This window comes from Oncorhynchus tshawytscha, linkage group LG09 (assembly GCF_018296145.1).
Source record: "Oncorhynchus tshawytscha isolate Ot180627B linkage group LG09, Otsh_v2.0, whole genome shotgun sequence".
NCBI classification, from domain to species: domain Eukaryota; kingdom Metazoa; phylum Chordata; class Actinopteri; order Salmoniformes; family Salmonidae; genus Oncorhynchus; species Oncorhynchus tshawytscha.
In genome coordinates, this window is record NC_056437.1 from 18,332,534 (window position 1) to 18,358,454 (window position 25,921).

Below are 25,921 nucleotides of genomic sequence, written 5' to 3' on the forward strand. Positions count from 1 at the left end.
GTTCTCTACATCAGCATCACAGTACTGGGTACTCTGTTCCCTCCCACAGGTAACATCACGTGCGCCTCGCTGGAGTTCACCTGTGCAAGCGGCCGCTGCATCTCCCTTAACTTCGTCTGTAACGGGGAGGACGACTGTGGTGACGGGAGTGATGAGCAGGAATGTGCTCCGTCCTCCTGTGGTCCCAGCGAGTTTCAGTGTGGCAATGCCACCTGTATCCCTGGCAATTGGGTCTGTGACGATGACGTGGACTGCCAGGATCAATCGGATGAGTCCCCTCAGCGATGTGGTCGCCAACCCACGCCGCCGGCCAAATGTTCATCCAGCGAGACACAGTGTGGGTCTGGGGAGTGCATCCACCGCAAGTGGCGATGTGACGGGGACCCAGACTGCAAGGATGGCAGCGACGAAGCCAACTGTTGTAAGTGTTGAGAGGCTTAATCAGACCACCTGCACGTTCGAGTAGGCCAGCTGAGTTTTTGGTTGCTTTTTTTGCTCTACAGGTTAGAGATTGAGCTGCTTTCATTTAGTCATAAATGGAGCCTTCCATTACAATAAATATATTTTGCAATAAAAGGCTCTTCATAAAATGCATCTTTGTCTCTATATTCAGTGTTCATAGCAGCTATCATGAGTGTATCTGTTGATCATGGTGCAGGTCAGTTATTCCCAACCAGGGGTATATGTCGAGACCATAGGCTTACTGGTAAAACTCCACATGAGTGTGGGTACTTCAGGGGTATTCAGAGTAGGTCAAAATTCTGTTGGTGGTACAGGACCCAAAAAAGGTTGTGAAACCATTGGTGTAGGTTCCATTATGATGGTGTAAATGGTTGTTAGTGTGGTCATGGTTGTTAGTGTATTCTGTAAGGGTTAATGGTTTAACAACTCTGTGTCCTCTTCAGCTGTTCGTACCTGCAGACCGGACCAGTTCAAGTGTGAGGACGGCAACTGTATCCACGGCAGCAGACAATGCAACGGTTTGCGTGATTGTGCAGATGGCACCGATGAAGTCAACTGCAAAAACTGTGAGTGCGTTCAACCAGAAGTAATGTCATTCCAAAATTAATCTACTTGAAAAACTAAAACTGTTTCCGTTACTACAGAACATTTCCTGAACAAGGTTATGTTTGCTTCAGTGTTCCTCATCTCATAAATACTGTTATTCCTGTATGAGTTGGGTCAAAAGATGCTCAATAAATACTATATTTAGATCTTTCAGGACTACAGTAATTAGGTTATTGAAGTATTGACTTCAAACTTGTACTGCGAGCATACGCTGACCAACTGGCAAGTGTCTTCATTGACATTTTCAAACTCTCCCTGTCCGAGTCTGTAATACCAACATGTTTTAAGCAGACCACCGTAGTGCCTGTGCCCAAGAACACTAAGGTAACCTGCATAAATGACTACCGACCCGTAGCACTCACATCTGTAGCCATTACGTTTTATGAAAGGCTGGTCATGGCTCACATCAGCACCATTATCCCAGAAACCCTCAACCCACTCCAATTTGCATACCGCCCCCAACAGATTCACAGATGATGCATTCTCTATTGCGCTCCACACTGCCCTTTCCCACCTGGACAAAAGGAACACTTATGTGAGTATGCTATTCATTGACTACAGCTCAGTGTTCAACACCATAGTGCCCTCAAAGCTCATCAATAAGCTAAGGAACCTGGGACTAAACACCTCCCTCTGCAACTGGATCCTGGACATCCTGAAGGGCCGCACCCAGGTGGGAAGGGTAGTTAACAACACATCTGCCACGCTGATCCTCAACACATGGGCCCCTCAGGGGTGCGTGCTCAGTCCCCTCCTGTACTCCCTATTCACTCATGACTGCATGGCCAGGCACGACTCCACCACCATTAAGTTTGCTGATGGCACAACACTGGTAGGCCTGATCACTGACAACGAGGAGACAGTCTATAGGGAGGAGGTCAGAGATCTAGCTGTGTGGTAACAGGACAACAACCTCTCCCTCAATGTAATCAAGACAAAAGAGATGATTTTGGACTACAGGAAAAAGAGGACCGCACACGCCCTCATTCTCATCGACGGGGCTGTAGTGGAGCAGGTTGAGAGCTTCAAGTTCCTTGGTATCCACATCACCAACAAACTAACAATGGTGTGCTTAGACCAAGACCGTCTTGAAGAGGGCACGACAAAACCTATTCCCCCTCAGGAGATTGAAAAGATTTGGCATGGGTCCTCAACCTCAAAAGGTTCTACAGCTGCACCATCGAGCGCATCCTGACTGGTTGCATCACTGCCTGGTATGGCAACTGCTCGGCCTCCGACCGCAAGTCACTACAGAGGGTAGTGCGAACAACCCAGTACATCACTGGGGCCAAGCTCCCTGCCATCCAGGATCTCTCCATATCAGGCGGTGTCAGAGGAAGGACCTAAAAAATGTAAACAACCCCAGCCACCCTAGTCATAGACTGTTCTCTGCTACTGCACGGCAAGCGGTACCGGAGTGCCAAGTCTAGGTCCAAGAGGCTTCTAAAACAGCTTCTACCCCCAAGCAATAAGACTCCTGAACATCTAATCAAATGGCCACCCAGACTATTTGCATTACCCCCCCCCTCCCCCTCTTTTACACCACTGCTACTCTGTTATCATCTATGCATAGTCACTTTAACTCTACATGTACATCCGTTAACCGGTGCCCTCGCACATTGACTCTGTACCGGTACCCCCCTGTTAACCGGTGCCCTCGCACATTGACTCTGTACCGGTACCCCCCTGTATATAGTCTCGCTGTTATTTTACTGCTGTTCTTTAGGTACTTTTATTTCTTATTCATATATACATGTATGTGTATATGTATGTATATATATTACTTTTTTTTTAACTGCATTGTTGGTTAGGGGCTTCTAAGTAAGCATTTCCCCTGTTGTATTCAATGCATGTGACTAATACAATTTTGATTTGAAACACGTAAATGAATTGCTTTGGCTGCACCTACCATTTAGCACACCTCTGTTCCTATGGGGGCCATGCAGATGGCTGACTCTCAACCTCCTACACCAACTTCTGTTATTCCACTGTTCCTCTTTGTAACATTCCATTATCACCACTTTGTAATGCCACTTTCTTTCACAACCCAGTGACACAGTGCAATGGCCCTGACAAATTCAAGTGTCGGAGTGGAGAGTGTATAGAGATGAGTAAAGTGTGCAACAAGGCCCGGGACTGTCCAGACTGGAGCGACGAGCCCATCAATGAGTGCAGTAAGTGGATGAGAGCCAAACCTGTGTTTTATTAAGCAGCAGAGAGGATAAGTTCCTTTATGGAGCCGTCTTGTGATTGTTTATTCACTGAAGAACGATGAGTGGTCGTCTATAGCTCAGTTGGTAGAGCATGATGCTTGTAACGCCAGGGTAGTTGGTTCGATTCCTGGGACCACCCATTGGGAAAATGTATGCACACATGACTAAGTCGTTTTGGATAAAAATATCTGCTAAATGGCATTTTTGTGTGCATTTACTCAAGTGGCTTAGCTTGTCTACTGTTGATTCACAAGTTGAAGTAATAATGCGCTGGTTTTAGACTGCAGTACATTGGGATTGATACACTATTTTGGCTATGGGTGTGTTTGTACACTACTATATACAGTTGGGAGTTTACATACACCTTAGCCAAATACATTTTTGCTCAGTTTTTCACAATTCCTGATGTTTAATCTCAGTAAAAATTCCCTGTCTTAGGTCTGTTAGGTTCACCACTTTATTTTAAAGAATGTGAAATGTCAGAATAATAGTAGAGAATGATTTATTTGAGCTTTTATTGCTTTCATCACATTCCCAGTGGGTCAGAAGTTTACATACTCTCAATTTCTATTTGGTAGCATTGCCTTTTAAATTGTTTAATTTGGGTCAAACATTTTGAGTAGCCTTCCACAAGCTTCCCACAATAAGTTGGGTGAATTTTGGACCATCCTCCTGACAGAGCTGGTGTAACTGAGTCAGGTTTGTAGGCCTCCTTGCTCACACATGCTTTTTCAGTTCTGCCCACAAATTTTCTATAGGATTGAGGTCAGGGCTTTGTGACGGCCACTCCAATACCTTGACTTTGTTGTCCTTAAGCCATTTTGCCACAACTTTGGAAGTATGCTTGGGGATGTTGTCCATTTGCGACCAAGCTTTAACTTCCTGACTGATGTCTTGATGTTGCTTCAATATTTCCACATCATTTTCCTGCCTCATGATGCCATCTATTTTGTGAAGTGCACCAGTCCCTCCTGCAGCAAAGCACCCCCACAACATGATGCTGCCACCCTCGTGCTTCACGGTTGGGATGGTGTTCTTCGGCTTGCAAGCGTCCCTTTTTCCTCCAAACATAACGATGGTCATTATGGCCAAACAGTTCTATTTTTGTTTCATCAGACCAGAGGACATTTCTCCAAAATGTACAATCTTTGTCCCCATGTGTAGTTGCAAACCGTAATCTGGCTTTTTTATGGAGGTGTTGGAGCAGTGGCTTCTTCCTTGCTGAGCGGCCTTTCAGGTTATGTCGATATAGGACTCGTTTTACTGTGTATATAGATACTTTTGTACCCGTTTCCTCCAGCATCTTCACAAGGTCCTATGCTGTTGTTCTGGGATTGATTTGCACTTTTCGCACCAAAGTACGTTCATCTCTAGGAGACAGAATGCTTCTCCTTCCTGAGCGGTATGACGGCTGTTTATACTTGCGTACTATTGTTTGTACATATGAACGTGGTACCTTCAGGCGTTTGGAAATTGCTCCCAAGGGTGAACCAGACTTTCTTTTCTGAGGTCTTGGCTGATTTCTTTTGATTTTCCAATGATGTCAACCAAAGAGGCACTTAGTTTGAAGGTAGGCCTTGAAATACATCCCCAGGTACACCTCCAATTGACTCAAATGTTGGAAAAATTCCTTGTGTCATGCACAATGTAGGTGTCTTAACCGACTTTCCCAAACTATAGTTTGTTAACAAGAAATTTGTGGTGTGGTTGAAAAACGAGTTTTATTGACTCCAACCAAAGTGTATGTAAACTCCCGACTTCTTATCCAACTCATCCTACACTACAGCAATCACATTAGCCCACTGTCATTCAGCCAGCCAGAGCCAGTCCACTGATCTGATGTGATTTGATTTTAGTCAGGCCTTTGTTTGTGAATGAAGTGCTTTAGTAACCACCGCTTCCTGCCATCCAGGACCTCTATACCAGGCGGTGTCAGAGGAAGGCCCTGAACATTGTCAATGACTCCAGCCACCCTAGTCATAGACTGTTCTCCGGTACCAGAACACCTAGTCTAGGTCCAAAAGACTTAACAGCTTCTACCCCCAAGCCATAAGACTCCTCAACTAATTAAATGGCTACCCAGACTACTTGCATTGCCCCACTTATATTTTACACTGCTGCTACTCTGTTTATGCATAGTCACTTTAACTCTGCTTACATGTTACCTTGACTAACCGGTACCCCCGCACATTGACTCTGTACCAGTACCCCCTGTTTTACTGCTGCTCTTTAATTATTTGTTACTTGTATTTTTTTTCTTAACTGCATTGTTGGTTTTAAAGGCTTGTAAAGTAAGCATTTAACTGTAAGGTCTACCTACACCTGTTGTATTCGGCGCATGTGACAAATAAGATGAGATTCTTTTTTTCTGTCGTATGCTGTTTTAGACCTGAATGAGTGTCTGCTGAACAATGGAGGCTGCTCCCACATCTGCAGGGACATGGTGATTGGCTTCGAGTGTGACTGCACCCCTGGACTGCAGCTCATAGACCGCAAGACCTGTGGCGGTAGGTGATATATATATATATATATATATATATACACACACACACAATGATTAACACTAATCAATATGAACTCTCATACAAAAGAAAGGCGTTTGCATTGGGGTATTGAGACTTAATACATTTGAAGATAATCCACCCAGTTTGTTGTCTCTCTTACAGAGTGGTGTAAATGACTAATTAATTAGTTTTTTGGGGTATCTGTACTTTTACTTTTAGTTCACTACATTCCTAAAGAAATTATGTACTTTTTACTCCATACACTTCCCCTGACACCCAAAAGTACTTGTTACATGTTGAATGCTTAGCAGGACAGGAAAACGGTCCAATTAACACACTTATCAAGATCCCTACTGCCTCTGATCTGACGTACTCAAAAAACACATGCTTAATTGTAAATAATGTCTGTGTTGGAGTGTGCCTCTAGCTATCTGTACTTTTTAAAAACAATAAAATGGTGCTGTCTGCTTTGCTTAATATAAGGAATATGATGTGATTTATTATTTTACTATAGATACTTATGTATGTTTTAGAACCAACTATTTTAATGGGTGACTAACTTTTTACTTGAGTAACTTTCAATTAACGTATCTGTACTTTCACTTAAGTATCACTATTGGGTACTTTTTCAACCACTGTGTTTACATATGACTTAGTATTCACCAAAGTGTCTTCATTTTGACTTCCTACTGTTTGGGTGACTTCCTGTTTTTCCCACCCTCCTTGCAGACATCAATGAATGTATGAACCCTGGGATCTGTAGTCAGATTTGTATCAACCTGAAGGGAGGTTATAAGTGCGAGTGCCACAACAGCTACCAGATGGACCCCACCACAGGAGTGTGCAAGGCTGTGGGTAAGTTGGCTCACCCTGTCCTGTGTACACCATAATGTAGCCCCAGGAGCACATGTAGAAGCAGATGTCAGAGCTAGAGGGAAGTAGCATCACTCATTTGTCAGAGCTAATCAGATCCAACATGCACTTCATATTTATTTTTATTTTTTTAAATTCTCAAGCAGCTTTTAATATTCTAATACACCACTATACTGGAATCAAAGTTCAAACAGAATAGCAGTGATGTCATTTACTACAACAACCTTGATCTGAGAAGTGCAGCTGGGATGTTTTGGTGCCGTCTGACTGACTTGTGATTCATTGTTCTAACATGAGGACAGAACAGACCTAAAGGGCTCCATTGCATTGTCATTATTAGAGTGTCTGTGACTCCTCCTCCCCACAAGGCAAGGAACCCTGTCTTATCTTCACTAACCGAAGGGACATCCGGAAGCTGGGTCTGGAGCGGAGGGAGTACACCCAGATTGTGGAGCAGCTGCGGAACACAGTGGCACTGGATGCAGACTTCACCCAGCAGAGGATCTTCTGGGCAGACCTGAGCCAGAGGGCCATCTTTAGGTAGAGACAAGTCCCAGCCCCATAAGATGAGGTTGAAACCCCAAAGATTGCCCCCATGATAGACTTTCTTCACCTTACCCTAACATCTTGTTGCTATTTGTTTTTGAAAGCATTTTACCTAGTAAGCACCAAGAAGGGTAAAGTTCACTGAGCATATGTCCACTGACCAGCTATTCAACCTCCAACACTATGAACAAGGGTTTGGGGTCATTATGGGGAAACTCATACCAAATACTGACATGTTTCTCACCCCCCATTTAGCACGGTGTTGGATAAGAGAGGAGATGTAGGAAGTCATGTGAAGGTGATTGATAATGTGACACCTGTGGGGATCGCTGTGGACTGGATCTATAACAACATCTACTGGTCAGACCTCGGCACCAAGACCATTGAAGTGGCCAACTTCAACGGCACCAAGCGGAAAGTTCTCTTCAGCAGTGGTTTGAAAGAGCCTGCATCCATCGCTGTGGATCCACTTTCTGGGTAAAGTTACTATATTGTATTGGGGTCCAAATTTCTGTTTCCTCTTTTTTTTTTTGTACCCTCATAATTGGAGCTACTCCTTCTGAGCTGCTGATCTTCTCTCGGCTGGTGTTCTAGATTCCTCTATTGGTCAGACTGGGGTGAACCAGCGAAGATTGAGAAATCTGGTATGAACGGGGTTGACAGGCAGGTCCTGGTCCAGACTGATATTCAGTGGCCCAATGGAATCACTCTAGGTGGGTCAGACTGTTAAACCTAATTTGCATTTAACATTTTGAAGCGGTTCAACTGCTTTCATGGCTACAGGGTTTGATACACCTATGAATTTCCTTCCCTTCTCAGACCTGATCAAGAGCAGACTGTACTGGGTGGACTCCAAGCTGCACATGCTCTGTAGCGTGGACCTGAACGGCGACAACCGTAGGAAAGTGCTGCAGTCCCCAGACTACCTGGCTCACCCCTTTGCGCTCACTGTGTTCGAGGTGCGACTATGGGATGCAAGGAGGCGCCCTGATGTTGGGATGGTTTACATGTAGTATATTGGCAGGGCAGTTGATGTTTGAGATTGGTTTTCTTATGTGTTGATGTTACAGAGCAGAGCAAACACTTTACCAAGCAAACTCATGTTTCTATTGACATTCATACTTGGTCATTTGCTGAAACCCTGTTTGAAGCAGTTAGTTGATTTCATCATACTGTAACTGGTTTTCTGTCAACTGTAAAGTCTATGATTTGCTCTGTGTGTGGGGTCAATAACATTGACCTCCTGTGGCATTTAACAGAATTACTGGCAGAGTATTAGAATAAATTGCCTTTCAGTCTTCAATGGTCTTTCCTTCTCTGAAGCATGGGTCCCATGCCATCTTCTGGCATTTGCTCTGGGGTTAAGAGTGTGACTGTGACTGTTTCAGGATCGAGTATTCTGGACAGATGGGGAAAACGAGGCGATCTACGGAGCAAACAAGTTCACAGGGTCTGATGTGATTACCCTGGCAAGCAATCTGAACGAGCCGCAGGACATCATTGTTTACCATGAGCTAATCCAGCTGTCCGGTAAGGCTGCCAGATGAGGGCATTGGCCTGACCACGGGCTTGGAGAGGAGTTGGCATGACCAGAGGTTTGGGAGGGTTATGGTAGTCTAGAACACAGGGCTTTGAGCTGCTGTGTTGGTTAGTCTAGAACACAATGGCTTGGGAGGGCTTTGTTGGCTCCCACTCGGACATTCACAGTTCCCCGCCACACTCCTACGTAACCCTCTTAAGTCAACTCCCCTGACCCCTATAACCCTCTGTGGTATGCTGTTCCTTTACAGTAACGTTACATGGCAGGATCCTTGTTTTTGACCCTTACCTATAACTGGCTATAAACATGCTGTCATGTAGGAGTGCTGAAGTTCATCTGACTTTTTACAGGCAAAGTAGCAATGGTACTTTACATAATGAAGCCTAGAAATATGGAGCAATGGCTAACTGGCTTCCTCACGTTTGATCCCACACAGGAACAAACTGGTGCAATGAGAAGGGTCTGAACGGAGGCTGTGCCTACATGTGCCTGCCAGCGCCACAGATCAACAAATACTCCCCCAAGTACACATGTGCGTGTCCCCAAGACCAGACGCTAGCCTCAGACGCCCTTCACTGCAGACCAGGCAAGTACTGTAACATTAGCCCGATCAGGTGGGGCAGTAAGGGGTTAAACTGTGCTGTGATGCTGAGTGAGTTTTCAGAAGCCCTCTGTCTCTTTAGAGGCCTTTCATTCTGCTTCTGAGTCACCCAAGCATTTCTCTCTCCTCCCTTTCTGTGTGGCAGATCTAAGTAAGAGGGTGTTTGTGGGTGGCAGTTCAAATGTGTTGCTTGTGAAGACTGACCGCTGTATCCGGACTGAGTCTGCCTGTTTGCCTACATTCAGCTCCTGGCTCACCCTGCTCTCCTCTGCCCCACCCTGCTCTCATCTGCCCCACCCTGCTCCACCCCCCTGCTCTCCTCTGCTCCTGGCTCACCCTGCGCTCCTCTGCCTCACCCTGCTCACCCTGCTCCACCCACCTGCTCCTGGCTCACCCTGCTCCACCCCCTGCCTCCTCTGCTCCTGGCTCACCCTGCGCTCCTCTGCCACCCACCCTGCTCCACCCACCTGCTCCTGGCTCACCCTGCTCCACCCACCTGCTCTCCTCTGGGCTCACCCTGATCTCCTCTGCTCACCCCCTGCTCTCCTCTGCTCCTGGCTCACCCTGCTCTCCTCTGCTCCTGGCTCACCCTGCTCCACCCCCTGCTCTCCTCTGCTCCTGGCTCACCCTGCTCCACCCCCTCTCTCTCTGCTCCTGGCTCACCCTGCTCCACCCCCTGCTCTCCTCTGCTCCTGGCTCACCCTGCTCCACCCCCTGCTCTCCTCTGCTCCTGGCTCACCCTGCTCCACCCCCCTGCTCTCCTCTGCTCCTGGCTCACCCTGCTCCACCCCCCTGCTCTCTTCTGCTCTGCTGAAGTCTGTGTGTTGCGTTGGTCTCCATGCTCTTTTCTTCCTCTTCCAAATCACTGATGTTTGTGTATATAGTAGAGATGGCGCCAGGCTTTTAAACTCCCTCTGAGTGAATAAACCACCCAGGACGCAGAGGGGACTGGGGGAGGGAATGGGGGTGACGTAGGGTCCAATGAGAGGGACACCTGTCACTTGAGTGGTTTATATACAGCTTTATAGATTTGATCCAGAAAGTGACACGTTTTAAACCCACATAGAAGCTAACAGAATGAATTGAATGTCTTGCCTGGTTATTGATGGAAGGCTAGGCTATCCGGTCGTGTGCTTTTCATTTTGTTTGCGATAGTGGTCCAATTTGGTTAGACGGTACTAGTGGAGTGAAGCTCTCACCCACGGACATTAACCAAGATCTAGTACTTTCTATACCATAATCGCAGTAACAAATATTGCATTTAATTGGATAAGCCTGCTTTTTAAGTAATTTCTTTCGGCAGATTTTTTTTTTAGGATGTTTTTAATTTGTAAGATTCCTTTTGTTGCACTGATCCTAGTGTTTTGTTTCGTTCAAAGCGACCACAGTGCCAAATGTTGTCCCCAAACCTGTCCCTTCTGGTAAGACCCAGTTCTTCTTCCCTGATTGAGCCAGTACATTGAGCCCTTTGAAAAAAGTGGTAGATTTCCTTAGACTATGATTGTGCCAAAACACTGGTCTGTCAGCCTGGCCCTGCCAGGTCCTGATGGCCATATAATGTTCCAGAGCCCAGCTGACCCCCAAGGGGTTGCCAGAGACCACATAACCACCCCAGTTAGCAGACCACCTGGAAATATCCTTAAACAAAGCTCATGTCCTCATCTTTGTTCCCCCTTCCATTCACCCACTTGTTTGCAAGTCCGGTCACTACCCTGACTCATATCACCGATCATTACTCATGACTAGTCAAGTGTATTGTACTTTAAGCTCTCAAGGTTGTGCTTGGTATAAAATGTGTCCATACTGGTTACAACTGATCTTACCCCAATAAGAGACTAATAGAGAAAAACAGACATGAACCAGTATGACATTTTGGTAGATTTATTTTTAAATAAAATGGTCCATCAAAGGATTCACACTCTTAGACTAACATGTTCTATTGTAGAAGCCAACAGCAGTACATCCATCCATGAGGTGAACTTCACAGCTAGAGGATCTACAGCTGCCTGGGCTATCCTCCCTGTGTGTAAGTGATACTGCCTAGCCCGCTCTGCCTCTTTCCCTCTCGCTCTGCCTCTCTTTGACCCCTGCAGTTGTTTATGAATCATGCACTAAAGGCCTGCCACTCAACTTTATGATAAATGAGTGGATGGACAATACTTCAATGGTTTTCCTAGCTAATAGTAGTGTCAGGAGAATTGTATACTCCTGTTCATTTACCAATTAAATTATGTTACCCTCAGTCTGTTATGTCAGGATTTGTAAGATACTGACAGAAAAGGAAACAGACAGAGGCCCAGTCTACCACAGTTAAATGTTTATTCACGGGAACATTCTGAAGTCAAGAATACAAATCAATTCATTTTATACTGACTTCTCACACCCACACATACACAAACAAACAAACATACACACACACACACATACATACACACACACATACATACACACAAACATACATACGTACACACACACACACATACACACAAACATACGCACACACATGTCCTGCTATGCACACACTGTCTGTCTCACTTCCCAGCCGACAGAGATGGTGACTTTGTCCTTGAGACATACTCCCCGTTCTCTCCCAAATCTCTAGTCAGGTCGGCACCAAGCTCAGACAGTCTGTTTGAAATACCATAAAGGCATATTGTTTTACCCTAATTCTGACTAGGAATACACATTTATTGATTATGATTTCATACATTCTAATCAATTCCATACAATCATGTTTCAGGGCAGAATATTCTAATCATTCAATTAACAGACAATGTTCATCTATCAAGTAGTTATTGATTGAATGTCATGATTTCTTAAAGTAACCCTTGAGTAGCACAGGTGCTCCGGTAACCGTAGCTCTCGATAGCGTGATTTTAACCATTTAAAACGAATACAGTATTCCTTATGTTTTGGCCTCTTCCCAGTGTTGCTGGCCATGGCTGCAGCAGGAGGCTACTTGATGTGGCGTAACTGGCAGCTGAAGAATAAGAAGAGCATGAACTTCGACAATCCAGTGTACCTGAAAACCACAGAAGAGGACCTCAACATAGATATCAACAGGCACACCTCCAATATAGGCCACACATACCCAGCAGTAAGAAGCCTACTTGATTGATTGGGAGTCATCACTTCCGTAAATAACTACTTGCCTGTGAACTTCCAAACCATTTTGCATTGTGACTGATGACCTTACATTTACCACCCACTAAACTGCTTATCTTAAGCAAGGATTGTTACTGGCAGCTAGACCACTTTAGCCCTTATTAATTGGTTAGATTCTCTGTGAATGACCACTTTCCATTGTGCTTTTGTCTTCCTTCCAGATATCAGTGGTGAATACAGAAGATGACTTGTCATAACCAACCTTCCAAATTATCCCCATCGGTTTACTGACGCTTTGGTCTCCTTGCCAACAACCTCCGTTTCTTTAGCAGAGTTGCATCCAGATGCCTTCTGAAAAGCATTAAGTTATCAGTTCTGGGGATGTTTGTCATTTGTGTGAATATGAATTGTGTCCTACTCCGGCTGCGTTTAGACAGGCAGCACCATTGAATTTTTTTACATTTTTTAAAACATTTTTTCACACATTGGTATTTTGACCAATCAGATCACCTCTGAAAAATATATGTGATTGATCAAAATACCAATTGGTGGGGGAAAAAAGATCAGAATTGGCATTCCTGTTTAAACGCAGCCTTAGTGTGTCAAGGGATTTTGGGAGCTTGGCCTCTATATCCCCATTCCTCCCTCAGCCCCAAAACATTTCAAAGATTCTACTACATACAGTAGAACCTTGTGTTACTTCAGAACATGTGTGTGGGTGGTGATGCGGTGGACATGTATTATTGTGAATATTTATTTAAAAACATACTTTAGGCAGTACTGTCATAAAATATGTATGTTTTTTTTCTTATGAACATTACCTCCAGAAGCACATTCTTCTAAATAATTTTTATGCGACTCTGTGCTTGGGAAGATGAGCTCTATTGGGAATGTGATGGTACTACATCATTTGTCAAATATTGTACATAAACCCTCTTCCCCCAAGAACAGAATCAGGACTGAAGCACTTTGATAAAATGTTCCGTTGTAAATAAGATTGTATACATTTTTGTAGTACCAGGGTAGAGTAAGATGTATTTAAAACTAGATTTAACTTTTGTATTTTAGGGTGTGTTTGTAAATTCACTCTGGCTATCTACTCTGGTTTCAGAGCACTCTTGTCAGAGCGCAGCATAACTGATGAATTTACGAACACTCAACACCCGTTGAATATGACCTGTGTCAGTAAACATCGGCAAAAAAAAATAATTATATTCTTGCCAGCAGCACAGTTTGTCACCTTCGTCGCTCTGGATAACATGAACAGCCTAACCAGCTCTGCTAGGGCAAGTAAACTGGTCAGAGTGAGGTGTTCTCTCATTTGGCTGGAAGTAGCTAGCTAATTACAGCCAGTTAGCTTGGGTGCTTGACTGCCGTTGTGAGATCAGAACGTTCGGATCAACTCTGAATTTACAAATGGCCAGAGCGCACTCCAGGGTGAATTTACAAGTACACCCTTGGTGTTCTGTTGCTGTGATCTTTTCCAACCTTGTAGAGTGTGGGGACTAAATACTGTATCGTGATCAAATAAAACAAGACCCATAAGTCATTCAAAACTCATTGCTTGACTTTGAGAACTTAGATCTTGTCCTATACCACCATGTGTTTAGGGATACATTCCGATTCTCTTACCATTCTACTGAATTGTGCACTTTACACACCTCTTATTGATTCAAAAGGAATGATGGGTGTGAGAATGTCATGCATGCACATATTCAATGCTTTTAAATGCATTGTGGGGATGGTGAACAAGTGTGCACACTTCCGGAAAAGGGTAGAGAATCTCTACAGCCTATTGTGTAGAGGGTTTAGAGGGTCTAAGGTAGTGGCTCTAGGAGCTATTTAAGAGTGCATTGCTACTACATTTTAATGATTGACAGCCTATTTCAACTGCATTTTGAGCTGTGCCTGACTATAACAATTGCAGAGGCAGGTGGCAGTATAGAGTCAGCTTTGATGTACAGGAAATCATGCACAGCATCATCATCCCAAAGACAACCCATCTAATACTACCAGGTAACCAAGACAGTGTTTACCTTCCCTTATGAAAAATATATTGGAGGCTGATGATCAATCTTTCAAGCTAATATTTGGGGTGGCAGGTAACCCAGTGGTTAGAGCGTTGGACCAGCAACAGAGCTGACAAGGTAAAAATCTGTCATTCTGCCCTCGAACAAGGCAGTTGGTACCACTGTTCCTAGGCTGTCATTGAAAATAAGAATTTGTTCTTAACTGACTTGCCTAGTTAAAGGTAAAATAAAAATGTGCATTTCAGTGGACTGTGTGTGTGTGTACAGCAAAAAGGCTAACTGGATTAAGCAATTTCCACAAAGCTAGGAGGGCAGGTTCCTGAAGAGCACTTTTAAACTAGTTTGTTTGCACCAGATTGGATTAAAGGGTCACAGCAAAGTTCCATTGCAGGTAATAAACAGAGAGGTGGAGGAATTTGCCATTCAGTTATTTGCATGGGAGAGTGGTTAGAGCCACTTGGTGGCGAGCGACGAAATAGCATATAGTGCAGTTGGCCGGATCTAAGCTGGAGTTGTCCTGCCCCCACCGGACTCCAGTCTGCATGTTAATGCCAGTAGACATCAGGCCTGAGGTGTGTTATTGTGCCTCTATGATTATAATACTCTATCATTTTTTTTACAACTATATGCAGCTGAATGTATAGCAGCGTAAGTTGAAAGCACATCTCATGAGATGACCGGAAAGATTTCCTTAGTGCTTCTGTCAATTTCTGCTGTTAAAGTAACTGTCCAGTGAGAATATCACTTTAAAAGTTAATATTATGTTAACTCATACCCAAATATGTTGTTGACTCCTATACTATACTCTTATTTGTGGCCAAAGCATAATTTGGAGAAAAATGCTTTTTTTTTAAAAAAAAAAACCTCAAATGGACCGTTTAAAAAATGATTGGCCATCTCATCCTCCATGAGTAAAGAGCAATCAGTGGTCTCGCATTCATATTTTTACTGATCAGTATATGCCCACACTGTTAAAACACAGAAAAGCTGCTTTTTAACATAAAACAATATTTGGAGAAACTTTCACTCATTGTAAATAATTATAGGTCATATTTCATAATCTGAAACACTGGACATTAACAGAAATAACAGGATGGAAAAGTGTTAAAATCATTAACTCAAGCTGGATTTATGCTGCATCCTTAACCTCTTTACTACTAACCAGGAAGTCCATAATACAGCTCAGAGTCCCCTGCTCTGGATAGGGAATTTGAAATGTAAGGCAAATGAAAGATGTCAGGGTGGTGGTGGGAGGGGGAATGAGAGAGCGAATAGGGGAAAGGGACTGGAAGAGGATATTAGTATTTAAAACTTAAAGCACCCAGATCCTCTCAGTCAGCAACATTAGACGGTCAGGGTTGTTTCTCTCTCTCTGCTGGTATACTGCTGTAAGTGACACAGGAGAGTGTATTAGACCTGTGTTAATGCCACCACACCACTCCGTGAGCTACCGCGTCTAACCAGGTCCTAGTGCAGACCTCCAGGATGCTCAAGAGAAGGAGACAGAGCCTCTTCCCCAACTACAAAGTCGGGGGGACAGGCCCCACATACAAGGACCCAGAGGAGGACAACAACATTCCCTTCACCCAGAACAACTTGGTGAAACCATGGAACTCCATGCAAGAACTCAGCCGTGACATCTACGCAGAGTACAAAGATGAGGAAGATGTAATGACATACCTGACAAGAGGCCTCTCCTTTCCTGCGAAGAACTACATGCTGAACATCAACGTGGGTGGGACGGTGTATCAGATCTCCTACAGGGTGGCTGCCAAGTATCCCAAGACCAGGATCGGCCGCCTGGCGACATACACAGACCACAACAGGAAACTGGACCTGTGTGATGACTATATTGTCCAGAACAACGAGTTCTTTTTCGACAGAGACCCGGACATCTTCCACAACATTTTCAACTTCTACCGGACGGGCGTCCTCTGGATCAAGGACGAGCTGTGTCCCAGGAACTTCCTGGAGGAGATAAACTACTGGGGCGTGAGGATCAGGAACACACACCGCTGCTGCCGAATCTCCTTCGAGGAGCGCCAGGACGAGCTCAGTGAGCAGCTGAAGATCCAGAGGGAGCTGGAGGCAGAGGTTGAGATGGAGGAGAATGAGGAGTTGTTCCACGGGATGGCGTTGGGCCAGATGCGTCACATCATCTGGAACCTGATGGAGAAGCCCTTCTCTTCGGTCACTGCCAAGCTCATGGCTGTAGCCTCCAGCTTCTTCGTGCTGATGTCCCTGGTGGCCATGACGCTGAACACGGTGGAGGAGATGCAGTATACCACCACCACGGGACAGCTGAGTGGGAAGACCTATGGGGAGTATGTGGAAACCTTCTGCATCGCTTTCTTCACCATGGAATACCTGCTGCGTCTGGTGTCCACCCCGGACCTGCCGCGCTTTGGGAAAAGCGTCCTGAACGGGGTGGACCTGATCGCTATCTTACCCCTCTACCTGCAGCTGGTGCTGGAGTGCTTCGAGACCGACAACTATGGGAAGCACCAAGACATCGAGACGGTGGGCCGGGTGGGCAAATTGGGCCAGGTTTTGAGAATCATGCGTCTGATGAGGATCTTCCGTGTCTTGAAGCTGGCCCGTCACTCTACGGGGCTGAGGGCATTTGGCTTCACGCTGCGCCAGTGCTACCAGCAAGTGGGCTGCCTCTTCCTCTTCATCGCCATGGGAATCCTCACCTTCTCTGCCATGGTGTACACTGTAGAGCATGATGTCCATCAGACCAACTTCACCAGCATCCCTCAGGCATGGTGGTGGGCAGCTGTAAGTAATCCCATACTATTTCATTGGTTATTATAAGTAATTGGCTAAAGATTATTATATTACTTAATTGATTAGTTTCCTTATTTTGAAACATTCACTGTTATGTCCCAGCAAGTAACTGGTATATTATTACAATAACACTGCATATCCTGGACTGTCATTCTGGCCCTGCTCTGTGCTGTCTCTGTTTATTTGGTACTGTTGACAACACACACACTTGGGTTTTACAGTTTTGAGCAACATTGATTCATTGTTACCTGCGGATTATGATAATGTCTGCTCACTCACATTTTAATTCCACCTAGTCACCAACATGCTGGCAGAAATAATTGCTTCATCCCACCCCTGTCAGCTACAGTAGCCTATTATCACTGTTGCCTTTTAAGAGACTTTCACATTGCAAGTAGCTGTCCTTATATCCCCACCTTGTTTAATTAGGGCTGATGTGGAAGCTATTTTCCCATGCCTAAAATATACACTGAGTGTACTAAATATTAAGAACACTTGCTCTTTCCATCAGACTGACTGACTTCCTATTTGCATAAAATAGACAGAGACCAGTCTTATCAAAATTAGATAATAGTATTTATTCTCAGAGCGCGCTGCCATGTAACCACAAACAACCGTTTATATACAAAACAAAATATGACGTCGTAGGTTATAAAATGTTCTTTCTCCCAACAGTTCAATAGTTTATTACCACCCCTTTGCTCTCTTACTCCAGACACACAGTTAAATCAAGATAAAACTTCAGAAGTTTTCATCCATCACCATTCAGCAGACAGGTTTTCCATTAGCTGGAACTAAGAAAACACACACTGCCTTATCTAAACATCCCAGAGCTAAGTTGAGTCGGTTCAACCGTAGGTTAACGACCCTTTCTGCTTACTTAAAAACCCACAATTCCAGTCCCCTCTAACCTGGCTGGAATGGTATTTATTTTATTTAATTACCCCCTTTCATGCTCCACAATCCATTCCTTATTAATTAATATTGTTAATCAGATATAATAAAACAGAGTTTAATTAGTTATAGTTCTATTTAAAATGTAGATATTGTTTAGTCATTATTCAGAAAATTCCTATCAGGTAGTAGGTGCCAGGTGCACCCGTTTGTCAAGAACTGCAATGCTGCTGCTCAACTCAGTATTAGGAAGGCATTCTTAATGTTTATGCACACCTAGTGTAAATACGTGCAAAATGGTATTAAGGACGGCTGAACTCTGCCAGGGGAAAGGTATTTAAGGATTCCCCTTGAGGCACTTCCACCTTAATTAATTGAAGGTGTTAGATAAGGACATGTAAATTGATCTGTCCTAGGTCCATTGACTGTAGACTAACCTAGTCCCTTAGTTCTGTAATTCCATTTAACAATGCTTCAACAGCCTTCAGGAGGACCGCGAATATAGCCCCAGAAACTCAGAAACCACTTCACTCGCCCTCCCTTTGATTAACCCTCCACACAAAGCTTTTCACATGGGCTCTCCTTGGCCTTCTCCCATGCCTGTCATGAACACTGTGGCACTCACACACATCATGAAGGGTCAACTCCGGTCCTGGCATTGTTAGCAAGTTCAGTAGAGACTACGTTCGTGTTTACAAATAACATGACCATTGGCCTTCTCCCTCAGGTGAGCATCTCTACTGTGGGCTATGGAGACATGTTTCCAGAGACCATCCTGGGCCGGCTGTTTGCTTTCACCTGCATCTCCTTTGGGGTCATTTTGAACGGCATGCCCATTTCCATCCTGTACAATAAGTTCTCAGACTACTACACCAAGCTGAAGTCTCAGGAGTTCACGTCCACAGTGAAGGCTCGGGGCAAGGTCAGGTTCGCCAAGAGGGCGGCCAGGAAGTTAACCAAATGCTGTCCATAGACACACTGGTGAATGTTCTAAGATCACTGTGGGAGACTTCCCATTCAATTAAGTTATTTTGTGACTTACGCCACTACCAAGTGGGGTTCCCAGGGAGCTGGAGTTACTCTGCATCTGTTTTACTGTATAAATGGTTCATTTCAGATTTTAGAAATGGATTCTCCTATCAATATGATTTTTATTGCTTGCATAGTTTCATTGCCAAACATGAGATTCGTGTATGCAATTACGTACTTGGATATTAATGCTCCTAAGGAGGGGAGTGCAACCTTGCATTGTAGCAAAAATACTGCTGACAAAGTAATATCATTATTCTTTTTCATCTAAAGTGATCCTTCAACTACACGTGAGATTTAGAATCAATGACTTCATACAGAAGAAATGAGGCCTTTGAAAGAAATACAGTTGAAGTGGAAAGTTTACATACACCTTAGCCAAATACATTTAAACTCAGTTTTTTTAAACAATTCCTGACACTTAATCCGAGTAAAAATTCCCTGTCTTAGGTCCGCTAGGATCACCACTTTATTTTAAGAATGTGAAATGTCATAATAATAGTAGTGATATATTTCAGCTTTTATTTCTTTCATCACATTCCCAGTGAGTCAGAAGTTTACATACACTTAATTAGTATTTGGTAGCATTGCCTTTAAATTGTTTAACTTGGGTTAAATGTTTCAGGTAACCTTCCACAAGCTTCAAGAATTTTGTCCCATTCCTCCTAACAGAGCTGGTGTAACTGAGTCAGGTTTGTAGGCCTCCTTGCTCGCACACACTTTTTCAGTTCTGCCCACAAATTTTCTATAGGATTGTCAGGGCTTTGTGATAGCCACTCAATACCTTGACATTGTTGTCCTTAGGCCATTTTGCCACAACTTTGGAAGTATGCTTGGGGTCATTATACATTTGGAAGACCCATTTGTGACCAAGCTTTAACTTCCTGACTGATGTCTTGAGATGTTGCTTCAATATATCCATGTAAATTTCCATCCTCGTGATGCCATCTATTTTGTGAAGTGCACCAGTCCCTCCTGCAGCAAAGCACCCCCACAACATGATGCTGCCACCCCCGTGCTTCATAGTTGGGATGGTGTTCTTCGGCTTACAAGCATCCCCCTTTTTTCCTCCAAACATAATGATGGTCATTATGGCCAAACGGTTCTATTTTTGTTTCATCAGACCAGAAGACATTTCTCCAAAAAGTACGATCTTTGTCCCCATGTGCAGTTGCAAACCATAGTCTGGCTTTTTATGGTGGTTTTGGAGCAGTGGCTTCTTCCTTGCTGAGCGGCCTTTCAGGTTATGTCGATATAGGACTCGTTTTACTGTGGATATAGATACTTTTGTACCCGTTTCCTCCAGCATCTTCACAAGGTCCTTTGCTGTTGTTCTGGGATTGATTTGCACTTTTCACACCAAAGTACGTTCATCTCTAGGAGACAGAACGCATCTCCTTCCTGAGTGGTATGATTGATGCGTGGTCCCATGGTGTTTATACTTGTGTACTATTGTTTGTACAGATGACTGTGGTACCTTCAGGCGTTTGGAAATTGCTCCCAAGGATGAACCAGACTTGTGGAGGTCTACAATTTATTTTTCTGAGGTCTTGGGAAAATCAAAAGAAATCAGCCATGATGTCAAGCAAAAAGGCACTGAGTTTGAAGGTAGGCCTTGAAATACGTCCACAGGTACATCTCCAATTGACTCAAATGATGTCATGGCTCTAGAAGCTTCTAATTGACATCCATTTTCTGGAATTTTCTAAGCTGTTTTAAAGGCACAGTCAACTTAGTGTATGTAATCTTCTGACCCCCTAGAATTGTGATACAGTGAATAAGTTAAATAATCCGTCTAAACAATTGTTGGAAAAATTACTTGTCATGCACAAAGTAGTTGTCCTAACCGACTTGCCAAAACGATAGTTTGTTAACAAGAAATTTGTGGAGAAGTTGTAATGACTCTAACCTAAGTGTATGTAAACTTCTGACTTCAACTATATTTGTATACCACACTATTCCCCTCCAGTCCTTATGGCCATGTTATCCCAACAAGAAGACATAATCCACTGCAGAACGGCACCCGGTCGGGTCTGAAATAATAAGTTCAAAATGCAACATCTGGATGAATCTGCAGACAGGTTAAATAATCTGGGTATCTGGAAGATTGAATCTTCCCAAAGCGGATTTATGAATATGGAAGCAGCTTGCAATGTTTCCACACCAGAAGATTAAAAAGAGTAGGTCACTGATCATGTGTGTTTGGAAAACCTCAAGTACTCTCAGATAAGCAAACATTTCCTCCCGGAAAATATTTGTTGATAAACTCTGTCAGTGTCACCCACAAGGTTCACCAGCCACCTGGACATTGATACTGTATTTCAACTTCAGACCTTTTGCTAAAAAGAGCATCATCAAAATAACAGCACAGCTCTCAATGTTGATTTGATTCCCAAATTGTCTTCACTGGTCAACAAAATTCTCTAAAGTAGTGCAAGTCCGACTACTGCCATGAGCCTAAACCTCCCAAATAGTAGCCACACAGGCAGCCATTGATAATCCTCTACTGATTAGAAGAATGTGAGGTCTCTGGAAGAAATAAGCCGTTTCGTCTGACTGGGTCTGTCCGGATCAGACACCAGGACAGATGGAACCTGAGCAGGGCCCACTAAATGAATTTGCTAGTGAGAATGCAGGCTTCCTTCCGTCATAGATGAGGAGACTACCAGACCGGACCACGGCTTGGTGATTTAACGTGGCATAAAGGTGACGACACACAAACCATCAGGGTTAATATTCTATAGATGAGAAACATTTTGGGGGGAAATTTGCTTACTGACATTCTCTGCCAATGTATAGTTTGTGTTGCAATAACATGTTTTCTTTTAGTTAATTCCAGCTCCTGGGTCAGCTAGTAACTGATCGGTATGAGTTGTACAAGATTATACAAAAACACTGCCAGTATTTGTGCCTTTTACATTTAAATACTTGCTCCACCGCTTTACAAACAAGCACACCTAAATGAATTTGACAAAAGGCAGTACAAATCAGTATTTCTTTCCATCTTCATGTCATAGTAGGGATTTTACCAGGATGGTCAGGTCAAAGGACTGGGGGGGACAGTTATGAGAACCTGTGACTCCAGTTGGTGAGGTCACAATAGTTGGTGAAATGTCTCAGAGGGGGTCAATTTTGGTGAGATGGTATCTGTATCAGGCCAGTTTCTTCAGCAGAACTTCCACTCCTTTACAGTTCTGAAGCGTAGTAGGCCTTTAATACCTCCCTGATCTCCTCGGCAACACTCCCATCGGCACTGTTCAGGAAACAAACAAAACATGATTTAACTGACTTGCCTGGTTAAAAGTTTAGAACAAATTTGTATTTCCAATGACTGCCTACCCTGGCCAATCCCTCCACTAACAAGAGAGCTTGTTGAAGGTAACCTTTACACCTACCCCACATCTCATACTGGGTAGTAACATTTCTACTCATACTAAAATGAATATCAATAGCGAAGAAAAAGTGAACGTCTATAATTAAATCAAATAATTTGATGTTAGATTTCTGGTTCTCATTTATAAGCAGTATAGTCTGTGTTTAACGTCTTAGTGATTACAGAAGGACAATGGGCACAAGGAGGAAGGGGTGGGGGCTAGATTGAAAAGGAGGAAGGGGTGGGGGCTAGAGTGAAAAGGAGGAAGGGGTGGGGGCTAGAGTGAAAAGGAGGAAGGGGTGGGGGCTAGAGTGAAAAGGAGGAAGGGGTGGGGGCTAGAGTGAAAAGGAGGAAGGGGTGGGGGCTAGAGTGAAAAGGAGGAAGGGGTGGGGGCTAGAGTGAAAAGGAGGAAGGGGTGGGGGCTAGAGTGAAAAGGAGGAAGGGGTGGGGGCTAGAGTGAAAAGGAGGAAGGGGTGGGGGCTAGAGTGAAAAGGAGGAAGGGGTGGGGGCTAGAGTGAAAAGGAGGAAGGGAAGTGGCAGAGAAACCAGAAAATTAAACGAAAGGAATTGAAATGTAATCCACTGCTTGTTGCTGTTTCACAATGGGCAGCTGTGCCCGCCCTTTTCTTACCCACATCACCCAGTGATATGGAGAGTGAATACAAACACAGTCTCCCTGTAAGACATGCTTAACCCCCAGCTGGCCCTGCCCTTTTCTTACCCACATCACCCAGTGATATGGAGAATGAATACAAACACAGTCTCCCTGTAAGACATGCTTAACCCCCAGCTGGCCCTGCCCTTTTCTTACCCACATCACCCAGTGATATGGAGAATGAATACAAACACAGTCTCCCTGTAAGACATGCTTAACCCCCAGCTGGCCCCGCCCTTTTCTCCCTTTACACTCAACTTCACTGGCAACTAACAAACAGCTAGGCTGATATAACAAGCAGAACATTGAAGATTTAAATGTTTAAGTAACTAAGACCAAAGTAATCTTAGTCTAATTTCAGAGCATATGAATCAACAAGATTGGGGAACTTCAATCGGTAGGAGCTGGAATCATTTCTTCTATTAACACTTGTTTTAGTTAAGCACCAGTTTGCTTGCTTTGCAGGATTAGTCCATTGTGCTGGAGTTTTTGCTATGTGACTGGGTAGAGGGATTGGATCTAACAGTGTAGAGGTACTTACCAACAGAGCACGATGGCCCCATGGTTCACTGCAGCCCACGTCTTCAGCTTGTCCATACCCACCATGTCCAAGAGGACCCTGAAGAAATGCTCTGTGGAGACATGGTCAGGAAGATACAGAATCAAATCACGAGGCAATATGGACATGCCCACAGCCATTTTTGCAGTTGTCTGTGAGAGTACCACGTCAAGATCATAACTGTGAGGTGATATTTGTGCGGTCAGGCCTACAGGTGATATTATTTATAAAACAAATGTTGGGTGATATGTGCGGTCAGTCATACCTTCTCTCCCGGCCTCCATCTCGTCTTATTCGATCAGCCATGTGAAGCTATAGAACAGGACATAGATGAGAAAAATGTTTACACAATACCAAGCACTTGCTAGAGAACAGAGACACCACAGATTTGACCCTTAGTCCTGATACCAAGCCAGTACAATCATCCCACAGCTGACCAAACAGACAAAAAGCGAACCCAATTTTATTTTAACTAGGCAAGTCTGTTAAGAATGATTATTTACAATGACTGCCTACCCCACCCAAACACTAAAGCAGACAACGCTGGGCAAATAATGCACCACCCTATGGGACTCCCAATTACAGACAGTTGTGATACAGCCTGGAATTGAACCAGGGTCTGTAGTGATGCCTCTTGCACTGAGATGCAGTGCCTTAGACTGCTACGCCACTCAGGAGTCCAAATGGAGCCGTCAAAACCGTTGCTATTCTCACCTATGAGAATACTTAATTCTCCTACTTTAAGGACATGCTCTGGAACTTTGGCGATTTGTAAGTATTTTTTAAACCTCCCGCTTTGAGCTGCTGGTGTCAATGTGTAGTTCATACATGCATCCTCTGAGCAGAACTACTGTCTTACTTCAATTAGCCACTAAATCTCTTGTTTGAAAGTCACGCTGTGCCATTTTCCCTAAACATTCTCCCATGTGGGCCAGCCCCCTTGCAATTTGAGTTCCAGCCAATGAGCTTCAGTCCCTCCCCATTTAAGTGACAGCTAGCAATATTTTTTTTATTAACAACAAATATATACATAAAGCACATGAGGGAACACAAGCATACATAAATTACAAACAATGGACAATCAAGCTAGGGGGTACAATATCACATTACAATTACACAAGGACCTTAAGGGACATACATATACTTGCAATTCTAACAGCTTTTTTGTTAGTAGAGCATTTAACTGTCTTAAAATACAGTTCAATTTCTTTTTGTAGGGTACGAAAATGTGGTTTTCTGTTTGTAAAGTTACATTTGTGTATATGACAATTGGCCAAAAGAATAATGAAATTAATTACATAAAAATGTTTCTGCTTATTTCTATTGTATGTAAAGAATCCAAACAGTACATCTCTCCACAATAGTGTAAAATCTTCATAAATGTGTTCAATTATAAACCTACTGATGTCTTGCCACAGTTTGCATACAATGCCAAAAAAAATGCAATGCTGTTTCTGGGTGGTCATTACAAAAGGAGCAATTTGAGTTGATGTTTTCCTTAAACTTCTTCATATAGTGTTTGGCAGGATAATATTTATGAATCTTTTTAAAGGAAACTTCCTTAATATTGTTAACAAGTAGGTATGTGTGTGGCACCATCCAAACTTTTTTCCAACAGATATTATCAATAAATCCATTCCAATAAGGCATGACATAAGGTATAGATACAACATCCTGCTGAAACAAGGATCGTATCGCTCTGTTGTTGAATGGACCAAAAGAGAAACAAATCTTTCCTACTGATGAGTCAACAGGGTCAATAGAAGGTAGGCTCTGAGGGTCAGGTCTTGACATGTTCCTGAATAACATAGGGAATGGCATCTAAAACAATTGCAAAATCTTTAGGTGTTACAGGGACCTTGTAAAGTGATAAGAATTCCTTATAACTGAGTAAAAGACTCTCTGCATTTACCAGTTGGCTCACCAATAGGATATTATTTCGGAACCAATATTCTAAAAACAAATAAGTATTTTTTTTTTTAATACAATATATCCCGATTATTCCATATACAATATCTGTGTGGAGAAAAATTGTGTTTATAAATTAAGAACCATGACAAGAAAACCTGCCGATGAAAAGCAGTTTCACTGGAAATTTGTCAATATTATAATTGCAAAACAACATGAAGTTAAGGCCACCA

At 43.6% G+C, this 25,921-nt stretch overlaps 2 protein-coding genes and 1 long non-coding RNA gene across 5 annotated transcripts in view; 2 read left to right on the forward strand and 1 right to left on the reverse strand.

Annotated features, from left to right (window-relative positions):
- The window catches only part of LOC112257498 (very low-density lipoprotein receptor), a 31,370-nt gene extending 17,738 nt beyond the window's left edge, over positions 1-13,632 (forward strand). Inside the window, exons 5-19 of one of the 3 annotated variants that reach the window (XM_024431109.2) lie at positions 50-421; positions 906-1,028; positions 3,120-3,242; positions 5,669-5,788; positions 6,515-6,640; positions 7,027-7,198; positions 7,460-7,681; positions 7,799-7,917; positions 8,024-8,163; positions 8,593-8,734; positions 9,181-9,330; positions 10,725-10,766; positions 11,291-11,371; positions 12,273-12,442; positions 12,672-13,631. In XM_024431109.2, coding sequence (XP_024286877.1) covers positions 50-421; positions 906-1,028; positions 3,120-3,242; positions 5,669-5,788; positions 6,515-6,640; positions 7,027-7,198; positions 7,460-7,681; positions 7,799-7,917; positions 8,024-8,163; positions 8,593-8,734; positions 9,181-9,330; positions 10,725-10,766; positions 11,291-11,371; positions 12,273-12,442; positions 12,672-12,707 — 2,138 coding nt within the window. In that variant the 3' untranslated portion in view covers positions 12,708-13,631. Of the gene's footprint in view, positions 1-49; positions 422-905; positions 1,029-3,119; positions 3,243-5,668; positions 5,789-6,514; positions 6,641-7,026; positions 7,199-7,459; positions 7,682-7,798; positions 7,918-8,023; positions 8,164-8,592; positions 8,735-9,180; positions 9,331-10,724; positions 10,767-11,290; positions 11,372-12,272; positions 12,443-12,671 lie in introns of all 3 variants that reach the window. The other 2 variants (XM_024431112.2, XM_024431110.2) reach the window with 2 other exon arrangements.
- Positions 13,633-15,814: 2,182 nt separating this feature from the next.
- LOC112259312 (potassium voltage-gated channel subfamily V member 2-like) lies at positions 15,815-19,584 on the forward strand. Its single transcript, XM_024434028.2, has 2 exons — positions 15,815-17,261; positions 18,892-19,584. Exons 1-2 carry the CDS (start codon positions 15,966-15,968, stop codon positions 19,135-19,137), a joined length of 1,542 nt encoding a protein of 513 aa, XP_024289796.1. The 5' UTR covers positions 15,815-15,965; the 3' UTR covers positions 19,138-19,584.
- Positions 19,585-21,468: 1,884 nt separating this feature from the next.
- Positions 21,469-24,201, reverse strand: LOC121847146. Its single transcript, XR_006084045.1, has 3 exons — positions 24,046-24,201; positions 23,763-23,853; positions 21,469-22,446 (listed from the first exon to the last, which is right to left on the reverse strand). It is a non-coding gene; the product is annotated as an uncharacterized LOC121847146 (long non-coding RNA).
- Between the last annotated feature and the right edge of the window lie 1,720 nt (positions 24,202-25,921).